General features: G+C 42.0%; 1 protein-coding gene across 1 annotated transcript in view; it reads left to right on the top strand.

Moving 5' to 3' along the window:
• Positions 1-2955: 2955 nt before the first annotated feature.
• Positions 2956-15287, top strand: part of LOC148020637 (L-idonate 5-dehydrogenase-like) — a 127740-nt gene continuing 115408 nt past the window's right edge. Inside the window, exon 1 of the mRNA XM_087698444.1 lies at positions 2956-3189. Coding sequence (XP_087554570.1) covers positions 3054-3189 — 136 coding nt within the window. The 5' untranslated portion in view covers positions 2956-3053. The remainder of the gene's footprint in view (positions 3190-15287) is intronic.

Below are 15287 nucleotides of genomic sequence, written 5' to 3'. Positions count from 1 at the left end.
AATGTGCAGTGGCAGGTACTGTTATGTGTAGTAATACACGGGCGGCTAGGCAAAGGCACCTTTACCCCCAACAAAACCAACTTAGAAATTTTGGATAGAAAATTCACTATGCAAAGATTGTGTTAGAGAAGCCCATACAACTAGCAAGGTTGATATAGACCAATTTCAAATCAAGTGCTCATGTGTAATGCAACAACAATTAAAGTACTACATAAGCTTCTTCTCATTTATCTAACTACAATTGCCAATTTTGTAATCCTTATATGTATAGAGATAAAAAATCTCATTATGTGCAATCATTATGTAATCAACACTGGTCAATCCTCCTTATCTCATTCAAACCTAGCTACAACCCACTCAAAGTCTCATAACTTAGAGCAAAATATGCCAATCCTTTCATAGTGTATACAAACTTACTAGACATGCTTTTCATAAATTTGTATATTTGTGTCTAGTCTAAACAATGTATAGGACGACCGATCAGAGACGGAAGTGCATGATATGCAATGTGGGGGAGATTTAATCAAGAGTCTTGGAGATGGTGCCTTTTAGCATTTATTTTTTAGTTTGATACCTAAATATACTTTTGATCTCTTTGATCCTTCCATGACCACCATAGTAGAAGAGAAGGGCTAGACCAAGTAAAAAAAGAATTAGAAGAAATGTAAACTCCATCATCTCATCAACAACGTTAAGAACACTAACATTTTCTTTGTTCAAGAGCTTTGGCAAAATCTCTTCCAATTGGTAATGCTTTTCCAAGGATTTCCCTCAATCCTTAAAGCCTTAAAAACTTTCATTGACCAATGACTATTCGATGAGATAAAAGGCCACATACATATTTGACAAAGCACATGGCTATGCACAACAAAATATTAAAATGCAACATGAACCAAATTGGCTCAAAGATGCTAGAACTAAAACTTGACTAAGTGAACATTATAAGCAAAATTGCTATGATTTGGAGGCTCAAGACGAGAGAGAGAGGAGAGAGAGAGAGAGAGAGAGAGAGAGAGAGAGAGAGAGAGAGAGAGAGAGAGAGAGAGAGAGAGAGAGAGAGAGAGAGAGAGAGAGAGAGAGAGAGAGAGAGAGAGAGAGAGAGAGAGAGAGAGAGAGAGAGAGAGAGGCATTAATGAACACAACACATAAGATGACAAGATGCAATCACAAATACCTCATAAGTCGAAAAGCCTTTTAGCAAGACATAGTGAGCTTTGTTGCAGTTTTTAACTTGCAACTTGTCAAGACATCATCACATATAAAGAAGAAAAATTCTTTTTGTTAAAGTATCTTCCTTCCTTTGTCACAAGGAAAACATACACTCCTTTGCACAAGCTCAAAGGCCTTAGTAAGGGTATACTCATGAAAAAGCATTTGACTGTATTCTGGTCTTGCACATGCAACTATTCAAAGAACTACTATTTTCAAAATAACATTGGTAGCAAAAAGTCATTGTGCTATCTTACAAAATGAATGCTACAATGGATCCCCCCACAAGCCCAAAAATCTTAGAGCAACTTCCTACACGGGGTTTCAACAACCCCCCGAACCTTCATGTTAGTTTTGAAACTAGCAACCTTTAAAATTTCACACCTTCATGCACGACACTTGGAGGTAGGCTTGCTACCCCTGGTGTTGTAGGTGATTCTACCTCAAAACACATACATCTTGTACCCTTCGATGCAGTGCTAAAAAGACATGTTGCTCAGCTCTTGGCTCTAGCAGTGCATCATGCTTGCCGCCTACACTTCAACCCCTCCATGCACCTCTGTAACTAAGTACATCACACGTACAATTGTTGTGTGAACAACCAATCCGATTGGTTCTAATGCCAAACTGTATGAGGGACAGTGTGGAAAAAAGTTAATGAATCCCATGTCCACAGAAAAGCCTATCTTCGCTTCCTCATCCTCTTAGAGCTCTAGATAATCAATTGTAATTTCATGGTGTGTAACGATGGTCTAGATGTTATGTAATAAACATTCTGTCGCTATATGGCATAAATATTAGTAGTTAGATTGCGTTACAATATGGACCACTATGAAGTTGTGTGCCACTGAGGACCTCAAAAACCATTTAGTAGAATCTTGAGCGCATAGAACACACACATCATGAGCACTATTTTGCAATTTATTTTCCCACAATTTGCAACATCATAGAATTAATATAATCATAAAACAATGCTAAAAGCCCAAGTGGATGCAATAGAACAATCTTATACACAATGCATAGTAATGAATCTATGTACAAGATTCAAATGGATGTGTCTACAAATTACAATGATACTATATGGACAAGTGCCACAATATACATCTGAAGACATCCAACTGCAATGTCATGAACATGCAACAACAAATTCCAACATAAATACAACATGACCTCAATGTTAAGATATGACATTGCCATCGCCTTAATGCAGCATGAGAAGTATATTGAAACAGTTGATCCTACAATTTGCACGATTCTAGATTTTGTGTGATCTCAGTGCACCAAAGAAATGATTGTAGAGTGGGAACAAGAAAGAACCCCAAACAACTATTTTAAAGTGTGACTGAAGAAATGAATGTATGTTAGATGAAAGATACAAAATGCTGTTGTTTAAAGGCATGTGCAAGAAACACTACTCTTGTCGGACGCAAGCCTCTTGCAATGTCATTATCATGCAACAAGGGATTCAAAAGTGGTAGTGCTATGAAATCACATTGCCAGCACAATTATTGCAAGCATACCTCCCTCGTACCGAACAAATTATATCACAATTGAAATACAAAGGTAAGTTGCCCCCCTATCAGGCACGTGGTTCCTTCCCTTGAACCCCTAGGAGAAGCCTCTCTCAAAATATATAACCCTTGGGCGCCCGAGGTGAATGTTCACAAAGAAATTGAGGTTCAATGTAAAATAAACGTTTTTAAGTTTTTGGAACAATGCACGTGACAAAAAAGGAACAGCCGAAAAAGAAAAGAAAAGCACTATGATCCATAGCTCCCGCCCCGCGTATGTAGATATATTTCCCATTGTGTAGCCGCAGTAAATCATTGGTTAAAGCTTCAGGTATGGCAGAGATGGCGCCGCCCTTTACAGCTTTCCAGCCATCCTGGGATGATCCCTCGTGTGCGCATAATCTGGCTGTTTGGGTTTGTGGAGTTGATGACCTTCGCGTCCTCCCTTACAAGATCCCTAATCAATTGGGTATTCTCCTGCACTACCTTTTCGTTTTGAATGATGGGGTAGATCGATCTGTCAAATTATGCTCGGCCCAACATTACACTCGGAATGTCATCTCTTACTTAGCACAAATGAGCCGCAGCTTCTAACTGTGTGCTCACCATGCCATAGACCGTAAAAGACATAATTTTTTATAAATGAAAACCATATGGACATCTGGCCAGAACATATGGGATCGAAAATCATAAAAGCTTTACGCTAAATGTGAACCAAAACGAATGCTTTCTAAAACCATTTCTCAAGACAACATTGGTCATTGTTGTCCAACCTTGCTATATGTCCCAAACTTGCTGAAAATTTCCAGTCAGTATATACATGATATAAAACTGAAAATTAGTCCAGAATTGTTGCTAAAAACCCATTGGATGCATCTATAACTCATGTTTCTCAATTATTTTGACTTCATGTTTCTCAATTATTTTGACTTCAGAACCATGGTAAAGTATATTCTCAGCATAAATCATAGCTGAAACTATCAATTGTATTTACTAACATGTTGCTGTCCATGGAACCAGGTATAAACCATTGAAACTTGAGTATCGACTGATCATTAGCTGATCACTTTCTAATCTCAGAACTGATTGCAAAAATTGATTAGTAAAACTAATGCAAAAACTAATCCCAAAAGTGACCATAAACAGTTTTCAAACCAATCACAAACTGAGGTGAAACTGATCAAAATTTTTGTCTCAAAACTAAGGCAAAAACTCATGTCCAATTGATCATAGACTAATCTCAAACTGATGCAAAAGTATAGTCTTAGAGCCGTGGTAACAATCATACTATTTGTGTACATCTCAGAGTGACTAGTTAATTGAGTAGTGACCTCGTGGCAGACATACTATTGGCACAGTACCTTAGATGTATGCTAAAGTCAATACAAATGAGAGTTGTCCATAACTAGAGGAGTAGAAATGCTATCTCCCCCTTGAGCATCATGCAATACTCCAGACCCTTACTTTGCTGAACGTGATTGCGTTTGAATTGAAGTCAGCTTTAACTAAAAGGCATCTCGGTAAAGTTGCAACAACTGATGATAGTGTGCTAAGTCATCCTCTTCCATCTACTTTGCATTTATTGGTGAAACAATACTAAAGCTTCACCAAGAAGTATATGGAAACTTTATCTCTTAACTTGCCTCAAACCTCCACTAGATTGTAGGGATTTATTTCCCTTAAGTATTGCGATGCTTTATACTTTCATATTGTTGTAATTCCAACTTAACTAATATGCAATATTGCATCCAATTGACTAGCCCCTTGTGTGCACTTGAGTGCTAGGAGCAACAGATGCATAAGGAAACATTCTTGTTTGCATACTTTGGACCATTGCAATATGACTGTGCATAGAAATTTGCATACTATCAGCCATACTAAGATACATTTTCCCATACATTGCATACATTACTAGTTGCATTTTTTCTCATGCAAGCATTCCTAGCTACATTTTTCCTCATGACCAATACTATATGGAGCATTTGCATAAACAACATTAATACCATGACTTCCAAACATAGTGGATTGCATATATGCATTGCTAAACTTGTCACTTTGTACCCTAGCATCATGCCAATATTGGTACACATGGGGTTATACATATTAACAACCATGCCCTGATACATTGGGCCTTGTATACCATGCATTGGTTATTATATGCTATAAGGAATTGTGCTATACATCCTTGCATGCCGTCCTCCTTGACCCACCATAGCATGGACACTAGTGCCACCACCAAAGTAATCTCGCTGCCCCATAATTGCATGTATGTCTCACTATCCAAAAAGCATTAGGTTGACACTTCCAAGTTGGCCTTGCATATACATCAATTGCCCCAGTGCATCATTTTCTTATACTCATTGTAAACATTTGGAATGTCATACGGGTGTATTCACTCTTCCTTCGGTACATCTTGTTGTCTCGAAACTCTTAAAGATGATTTTCTCTTCTTGCCTTTGTTGCCCTCCTTCAAGGATTTTAAAAAGTGTTTGAATTGAGGATAACTTGAGAAATGTCTAGGGATGAGAGAGAATGCTATAGAGAGAGAAAATTTAGAGTTTCATGGTGGCGAGAAATATTGAAAAACTGCTGTTGCCCTACTCAAACAACCATAGAAGTTGTGTCGCTTGTTGTAGGATTGATCTGTGTGGCTGCGAATCCCATAAGTAGCATCTCCTTGCTCTAACAATCTCCATCTCTCTCACAATGGCTAGAATAGACTTCAACAATCCCTCAAAACGTTTTTCCCACTTGCATGGACAAGTTTTGCCAGGTGGCAGGCTTCTAATCTCATTCTCTAGCATTATCCAGTACCTGATTAAATTAGGTTTTAGAATATTAATTTTGATAATTAATTTAATAATTATTCTAGTGCTTAGAAAATCAATTTTACTAGTCAATAATTAAATTGGCTAGGTCAATTTATTTTTCAAGTATCCCTGAGCGCATTAATTATTAATTAATGCCTAGTCTCTAATGTCACCACTGATATTAATGGCCAATAAATTAGTCTAGGCCCAAATTTGACACTAAGTACCACCTAGTGCATGTTAGACATAACTTATTATAACTTTTTCCTTTGGCACCAATTAATATCTCAAGGTTTTAGGCCCCAATCTGTGAAATAATTGACGTGCACCTCACATGTGTAAGTGACATTAGCACATTTGATTAACTTTTAATCAAATGCTAAGTGAAGCAATAAAATTTCATGTTCTCATGATAGTGAGTTGAGCAAACCTTCTAGGATCCTCCGAAGTAGAATTCGGTGGAAGGATCCTCGAATCCCATATGGTTTGTTGGTATAGCGAGGTAGTAGGTCTTGTGGAGGAGGCTTGGGAGTTGAAAACTGCACAATGTCCCTCTCATCAAAGATGACATCCCTCTTAACGATCACATTTCTCGTTTAAGGATCGAATAAGTGATAGGCTTTCGCTTTGAAAGAATAGGCCACAAGAATCAAGAGATTAGCTCAAGGAGGGAGCTTTTCTATCTTGTCATCAGGAGTGTGCATATAAGTGGGACTAACGAAGACTTTGAAGTGAGAGACAACAGGCTGAGAGCCAAAAAATACCTTGTATAAAGTCTTTTTAGAGATTGCTACAACCGGATATCGGTTAAGGATGTACATTGAAGTGTTAATAGCCTCAACCCAAAGATGCTCAGGGAGCTTTGCTGCTGCGAACAACATAGAGTATGTCATATTCATGATTGTGTAGTTTCTACGCTCTAGGACTCCATTCTGTGCAGGGGAGTTGGTAGAGGTGAGCTAGTATATAAGGCCTTGCTCTTGTAGAAACTCAAAAAACTCGTGTGAGATAAACTTGCTACTAGAATCACTTCTAATAGTATCCACATGAAGACTAGTTTGGTTATGAACTAGCAGTACCCAAGTACTAAATAAGCAAAGGCATTGGACTTGTGCTTAAGGAAGTGCACCCGCATGTACCTAGAGAAATCATCCAATATCAAAAAGAAGTATAGCGTGCCATTCTTCAGGGTGGCAATGGATGTGGAACCACAAAGATCTACATGAATGAGTCTAAGGGATTCCTCAATGCGTGTGGTAGACTGCTGAGGGAAGGGTGTATGATGCTGTTTACCTAGCTAACATGCTTTACAGACCTTTCGAGATAGTTTTAGGTGTGGAAGGATCTCAATCATCCCTTGGTATGACAGCTCATAAAGAGAGTCATAGCGAAGATATCCTAAGCAAAAATACCAAAGATGCTCAGAGTCCTTGGGATCCTATGTGGTGGACAAGGCTTGGACGCGATGGAACTCCGAATCATTGATAGTCAACTCATGGGTCATGTGGTAAAGGCCATTGGGCTGTGCCTTGCCGCGAGCAATCACTAAACTGGTTTGAGAGTCTAAGACCTCGACTGCAGTTGCTGTGAAGAAAACCTTGTCCCAACTAGCAAAGCTGTTGAATGGACAACAAAAATTGATGCAACCATGGCCCTGGATCTTGACCGAGGAGTTATTTTCTACGCAGACTCTCTTGACTGTAGGGGCTCGGGAAATGAAAATGTCCTCTATAAGAGTCATGTGATGGGTAGCTCCATTATCCACAAGACAAATAGCTCCTGATGTGCTTAGCTATATAATGAGTGGGCCTTTGCAGTGAGAGGCAACTCGTAGATATGGACGAGATTCACATTCGATATCTCTAAAGAGATGATGTGAGCGTGTGAAGACTAGTCAGACAAATCCTCTGGAGTTGAGTAGTTTGTTGATTGTGACGGATGACATGTGGCAATCTCGGTTTGGCCTCCGGACTGCCCTTGCTTAGGGTTGCCACCACCCTGCTTCCCCTGTTGGGGTTACCTGACTGGGGTGTGGAGGTCCGATTCTTGGATTCTGGCTTTGTGCCTCTTGCCTTAGATTGATACTCGTCGTCATAATGGCTAGCCTTTTGGCAATGTTGACAATATCTATTCTTCATAGGTGCATTTGGCCATCTAGGTTTAAGAGTTGATTGTGTAGTTCCTTGGGATTCACGAGACTTATTTTGATTTTGATTGAAATTTTGTTGACCCTTGCCCTGTTTGCCCCCTCAGAGAAGTTGCATCAAGGAGAGCCCCTTTTGTTGAGGATGTGTTATGAAATTGATCGCATAACAGCTGATACTCAAACTCATGAAATATGGGCATTTGAGGCTGTGAAGTCACTAGTTGCACCAAATGAAAATATTTTCTCGGCAGCTTGTTAAGGAATAGTGTCACTTGATCGTCAGAGGACTTAGGAGTCCCAATGGTTGAGAACTCAACAAGAAGGCATGGATACTTAGCCAACTTGACTTTCAAGTCATCCTTGTTGGTGATTTTAAAATTTTGAAACTCATGACCCAAATTGATTCGACGGGTCCTATCTCAAACCACATAGCGGTCAGTCAAGTGTGCCCAATGCTCGGATGCTAAGTTGAAATGCTGAAGATGAGAGTGAAACTAAGGCAATAAGGCCTGCATAAGCTTGATAATAGCAAAGGCATTATGAGCCTTCCATGAGTGGACAACTACATATGGGACAAGTGTGGGATCAAGTTGGGGTTCCAACTTGTGCACTAAATTCCATAGTTTCTGAGAGTCTATAATTCATCAAATTTGACCAAGTAGTATAGTTTGACCTGTTGAAATGAGTATTGTCATTAAAAACATGCTTGGCGGATAAGGAGCTAGAACCACGAGGCCTCTATGAAGACGGATAAGTGGGGTAAGATGGAGGATAAGAAGGAGAAGTGGGTGATTCTGGTTAGGCAAAAATCGGTTGTTGATATCCAATGAGTGCCGCTTGCTACGGAGATAATGAAATGGACATAGGTCCATATGATATCGTAGATGGATATGGAGGCACTGGGACACGATAGCCATGTTCGAATGCCCACATAGGAGTGTCGGTAATCAGTAGGACATTGGGGCACTTTTTGTTAGAACAGAGGATCAAGGTACAGCAGAGATTCAGTAGACAGTGTGAGAGTGAGAGACAGTTGAAGCAGGACACCCAAGATAATCACTAAATGAGTGTAATCTGAAAGTACAAAGTACAACCCTTAAACCTTAGGGTTGTAGGGGGGTGTTCACACCCGACACACACTAAGTGCCCAAATGTGTGTAACATAAGCACATAAGTACATACGACAATAAGACCATAAGTCTGGGGGAAAAAACCTCTCCTACCGAGAGTAAAAAGTGTCCCAGTGTCCTATTGATCATCGACACTCCCATATGAGGGTAGGCGTAAGTAAGGCGTGAGTCAAATACCCAACAAACCCCCCTGAAGTGAAGAGTGATCAAGAGTACAAGGATCATCCGCCACCAAAGGATATCAAATTTAAAGCATCGTGAAATGCTTCAAATTTGTCACGAGGAAGAGCTTTGGTGAAGATGTCTGCCACATTACTGGTGGTAGGACAATAGACAAGGCTGATATCACCTGCATGTAGCCTCTCTCTGACAAAGTGATAGTGAATCTCAATGTGTTTCATGCGAGCATGAAACATTGGGTTCCGTGCCACTGCAATGGCAATCTGACTGTCAGTGAACAATGGAGTAGGCTCAGTAACAGATACATCCAAATCAGCTAGCAAGCATCTAAGCCATACGCATTCAACTGTGGTAGTGAAAGCTGCCTTGTATTCAGCTTCACATGACGATGTGGCAACAGTGGATTGTTTCTTGCTAAGCCAAGAAATGCAAGAAGTGCCAAGAAAGAAACAATTGCCACTAGTAGAGTGACGTGTATCATAATCACGAGCCCAATCAGAATCATTGTAAGCATGTAAATGCAGTGGTCCCCCCTTGGCATAAAGCAACCCAAGAGAACGAGTACCCTGCAAGTAGCGAAAAACACGCTTTACAGCTTGCCAATGTGACATACGTGGCTGACGCATATACCTGCTCAAAGCTGAAACTGCAAACTGTATGTCCGGCCTAGTATTGCATAGATAGATAAGGCATCCAACTGCAGGAGCATATGTATGTATATCAAACAAATCACTGTCATCATGTAATGACAGTTTCAGTCCAGGTTCCATGGGAGTACTAACTGGCTTGCAATCCTGTAAGCCAAATTTCTCAAGAAGCTGCCCAATATACCTTGACTGTGATAACCCAATACCTCGAGCATTATGTATAAACTCGATGCCCAAGTAGTAATGCAAAACTCCCAAGTCAGACATGTCAAAAGTTTGTTGCAACTTTTGTTTGAATGCTGAAATCTGATCAGCATGTGTTCCAGTGAGCAAAAGGTCATCAACATAAAGATATAAAATCAGCATAGATCCCCCTTCTTTACATATGTAAAGGGTAGACTCAGATGAGCTGTTTAGAAACCCCTGACCAAGCAAGAAAGCATCTATCTTTTCATACCAAGCTCTAGGAGCTTGTTTTAAACCATATAGTGCCTTTTTGAGCTTGCATACCAAATGTTCTGAGCCTTCAACTGCAAAACCAATGGGCTGCTGTACATAAACTTCCTCCTGAAGTTCCCCATGTAAAAATGCAGTCTTGATATCTAGCTGATGTACTGTCCAACCATAATGTGCAGCCAAAGCAATCATAGACCTGATGGTCGTCATACGGGAAGTAGGAGCAAATGTCTCCTCATAATCAATGCCCTTTTTCTGTGCGTAGCCTTTAGCTACCAGCCGTGCCTTGTATTTATCAATGGATCCATCTGCTTTTCTTTTCAATTTGTAGACCCATTTCGTTCCAATGGCTTTCTTCCCAAATGGCAAGGACACCAAATCCCAAGTTTGATTCTTAGTAATAGAATCTAATTCAGCTTGCATGGCTGCCATTCAATGCACATTGTGTTGTGCATCCTCATAACATTCAGGCTCTTCATTATCAAAAGTACTTGCTGCCATAATAAACTCCATGGTATGTGCTGAATCATGCAAACGAGTTTGCCTTCTAGTACGACCAGCCATGGGTGCATCCAAAGGACTATCTTGCATAGTCTGCAAATACCATCTAGGTAGCTGTCTAGCATCCTGGCTGTGTGCAAGCTCTTGCTGAATTTCTGTTTCAGCATGATGCTGAATATTCCGATCAGCCAATGGCTGAATTTCTGCACTTTCCATAGGAGCAGCTGGCTGAACATTAGGTTCATTTTGTGAACCTCCAGCTGAATCACCAAAAGATATGGGCAGCAGCCCTTCAAAAACATCACGGGTAGCTTGATATGTGTCCAAACCAGCCAAGGATAATTCTGATTTTTCATCAAAAACAACATCCCTGCTGACAAAAACCTTCTTCGTAACGGGATCATAGAGTCTGTAGCCTTTGCTCTCATTGCTATATCCCATAAAAATGCACTTAACAGCCTTGTTGTCCAATTTTCTTCTAAGTACCTGTGGAATATGGGCATAGGCAAGACACCCAAAGGTACGAAAGTGACCAACCGAAGGTTTAAGGCTGTTCCAAGCCTCAAATGGTGTGATGGTCTTCAAGGCTTTGGTAGGGCATCTGTTCAAAATATGGCAAGCACACATGACTGCTTCCATCCAAAAACTATGAGGCAAGCTCTTTGCCTTCAGCATACATCTGGCCATCTCCATGAGTGACCGATTTTTCCTCTCTGCTACTCCATTCTGCTGTGGAGTATAAGCTGTAGTATACTGATGTACTATGCCCTTCTGCTACAAAAAAGAATTCAGCATAGAGGACATGTATTCCCCCCCTCGGTCCGAACGGAGAGTCTTAATGTGGCATCCAGATTGGTTTTCAACAAGTGCACTGAAAGCCAAAAATGCATCATACACTTCTGACTTCTTTTTCAAACAATAGACCCAGCAAAAACGTGTGAAGTCATCAATGAATGTCACAAAATAATAACAACGACCCAATGACATGGTCTGCATAGGCCCACAAACATCTGAATGCACCAACTGCAATTTGGTTGTTGCTCTGAAAGCAACATCACGAGGAAATGAGAACTGATGCATTTTCCCCAAAATGCATCCCTCGCATAAGTGCTCAGGAGGTCTCTCCAAGAGAGGTAAGCCATCCAGCATCTGAGTACGCTGTAAAAGCATCAAGTTGCCAAAGTTTACATGCCCTAAACGAGCATGCCATAACTCCGCCTGTATCATAGCAGGCGTAAGAGTGGATGTCAAGTATGCTGACTGATCTATTGAAAGAGCATCCAACTCATATAAACCATGACACAAAGATCCTGTCAAGACCAAAGTCATGCGTTCTTTTTCTCGAACCATGCAACGGTCATCATCAAAGGTGACCTGCATACCACAACGTGCCAAAGAAGAAATAGAAAGCAAATTCTTCTTTATTCCAGGCACAAACAAAGCATCCTACAGGCGGAGAATAGAGCCATCAATGGCTGTGAGCTGAATCTCCCCAATACCACGAACAGGGTATGATGCATTATTGGCACACTGTACCGATTTCCCAACGGGAGGTGCACTAACTGAAGCAAACAAATCTCTGCGAGATGTGATATGTCTAGAAGCACCACTATCAAAGAACCAAGTGTCAGCATCCTCTGTAGAGCTAAGTGCTCTATCGGCCCAAGAGATGTCATAACTGCAAGTGTAAAAACAATAGTCCCTGTCCACAACAAAGGACGCGGACTCACTAGCAGTGGAAGGAGTAGTAGAAACAGACATTCCTGACTCCTTCTTCTTCTCTTTGGCAATGCGCTTTCTGCACTCAGTGATATAGTGGCCGGGCTTCTTACAATAATGACATTTTCCTTTCTTTGCTTGCGTCCCCCCTTGTGACTGATTCTGCGATGTGCTCGAAGTGCCAGAACTCTGTGGAGCATTTTTCACCTTGTTGTTCTTGCCTTTCTATCTTGCCATAAAAGCCTGCTCAGAGACTATGGCATCCACACCACTATTTTTCCGTGTTTGCTCCTCCTCTAGAAGCAAGCTAACCAGCTGAATAAAAGTGAGTGGGTGCTCAGCAATCCTCATGGTGAGGTTCAATGCAGTATGAAAAGACAAGTACGAAGGAGGTAAGGAATTCAAGGTGGTGGATATCAATTGTGCATCCGAAAAATACTCATCTACATTCATGAGCTGCTCCCTCAAGTCCCGAATCTTGTTTAAGTGATCCTGCATAGAATCACCTTCATGCATCTTCAGAGTTTCCAACTCTTTCTTCAAGAAAGAGATCCGAGTCTCATTCTTTCCTGCAAACATATGCTCCAAAGTCAACCATGCATCTCGTGAAGAAGATGCCGAACGGATATGAGGTATGATGGACCGCTGAACTGCCAGAGCAATCAGCGACAAGGCCTGTGCATCACGGGTATCCCAAGCTTTTTGAGCTGCAGTTCTTGGAGGAACTTCGGCTGAGGTGGAGCGGGCTGAGGTCCCCGTTGTCCACGTGCGCCTTGGGGAGGAGGAGTAACGGGAGCTACAACTCCCGGTCGAGTTTCCTCTCCACTGACATAATCCCATAAATTCTTGGCCACTAATACATTCTTCATCATGAATGACCAAAGGGAATAGTTGTTTCCGTCCAGTCTGTCCTCCTTGGATACATACGTAAAAACATCACCTCCCTGATTTGCCATGATGACAAATTTCCAAAGACAAAATGAGCAATGTCAAAGCAGTAATAATTGGAAATCTACAAATTTCCAGAAATTGCAGCAAATACGTTTCTGCAATTAATGTGCAAGGGCGTACTTTGTCAGAAAACTGTCTTTTAATGCGCGCTTCCCAAGGTGCAAACAATGCATTGCATCACTGTTATCTCAAAATCCCCAAAATTTTTGCCAAAATTTCTGTCAAAAACAGTCTTTCTGTGATGACTGTATCAGCAGTTCAAATGCAACTGCCCTCCAAATACACAAAAGCCCTAAAATTTCTGACGATCCAGTCCAGAAATTTGCATGAAATTTATCCCCCCACTTGTTCTGTGCTTGCCGTGTGTGAACCTCCGCTTCCAGAATTGTGTTCTGGGCTGAAATTAGAAAAATTTGTTGAAAATTTTACCTGATGTGGAGCTGACTGGCGTGTGCTGGTCGGCGGGCAGTTTGGCGGCGCAGGACAGGCTGACGTGGTCGTCGGACGAGCAGGCTGCGCGTGGTCAAAACGGCGGGCAGGACGGGCAGATGTCAGACTTGCGGGCTGAGCGTGACGTTGACGGGCGGGCGCAGGTCAGTCGCGTGTGATGGGTGGATGGTATGATTGGAGCTTTGAATGAAGGCACCGCACATAAAAACAGCGCCTGGGCAGGGCGCGTGCAGGTACAGGTGGCGCCTGGACAGGGCGGTGCTGCGCCTGGGCTGATGTGACGCTGACGGGCTGACGGGCTGACAGGCGCAGGCACTGACGGGCTGACAGACTGGCGACTGGAGCTGGTGAGGGCTGCTGGCTGCTGACTGAGGACCGCTCTGCTAGCTGTTGACTGAGGACCGCTCTGATACCAAATGTGAGAACAGAGGATCAAGGTACAGCAGAGATTCAGTAGACAGTGTGAGAGTGAGAGACAGAGTTGAAGCACGACACCCAAGATAATCACTAAATGAGTGTAATCTGAAAGTACGAAGTACAACCCTTAAACCTTAGGGTTGTAGGGGGGTGTTTACACCCGACACACACTAAGTGCCCAAATGTGTGTAACATAAGCACATAAGTACATACGACAATAAGACCATAAGTCTGGGGGAAAAAACCTCTCCTACCGAGAGTAAAAAGTGCCCCAATGTCCTACTAATCACCGACACTCCCATATGAGTGTAGGCGTAAGTAAGGCGTGAGTCAAATACCCAACACTTTTTACTCTCGGTAGGAGAGGTTTTTTCCCCCAGACTCGTGGTATTATTTCGTATGTGCTTATGACACACACTTACGGGCACTTACCATGTTCGGGTGTGAACACACCCTACAACCCTAAGGTTTAAGGGTTGTACCTTGTACTTTTAGCTTACACTATTTCAGTCAATTGCATTGGGTGTTGTGCTTCACTCTTATACTGTCTACTGTTTTCTGTGCTGAGCTTCGATCCTGCCTTCATCTCACATTTGGTATCAGAGCAACAATGGCTCTGCTAAGCTCAAGCTCTGTTCAGCTCAACTTCGCGGTTCTCCTTAGCTCAATCTTTCCCCATGACCTGTAGCAGTCGCCATTGTTCTGCTCGTCAACTCTATAGTTCATAGTCTGCTCAGGTCACGCCAGTCCTTTGTCTGCAACTGCCACGTCAGCCGTTAGTTGCTGTACGCTTTGTCAGTGCCCACCAGCAGCGTTGCCCGCGTCTGCTTCCTGTGGTATTCGTCATCAGTCGAATGCCCCAATAATAACGCCTGTCGTGTACGCTCGTCGTCTGTGCCTTTGCCCCTGCAGCTCGTTTGTACCTGCCTTACACCCGCCAAAAGCGCCACCTGCGCTTACTGAGTGCTGCCTGTCGTGCCCCACCAGACGTCTCGTCAAACAGTCAATAGTCCCTACCAGACGTCAATTGTCGCCAGCTCAGATCGACTGAAGCGCCCGACTTAAGCGCCGCCTGTATCCACCTGTACCCGTCTGTGGTCAACGATAGCTTGTCATTTCAAAGGATTTTTTTTAAAATTTTTAAAAATTTTAATAGCAGA

Source organism: Lygodium microphyllum, chromosome 18 (assembly GCF_053477565.2).
Source record: "Lygodium microphyllum isolate KBCC chromosome 18, Lygodium_microphyllum_v1.1.10, whole genome shotgun sequence".
NCBI classification, from domain to species: domain Eukaryota; kingdom Viridiplantae; phylum Streptophyta; class Polypodiopsida; order Schizaeales; family Lygodiaceae; genus Lygodium; species Lygodium microphyllum.
Note: the sequence above shows the minus strand (reverse complement) of the source record. Positions and strands in the feature narration are given on the sequence as shown.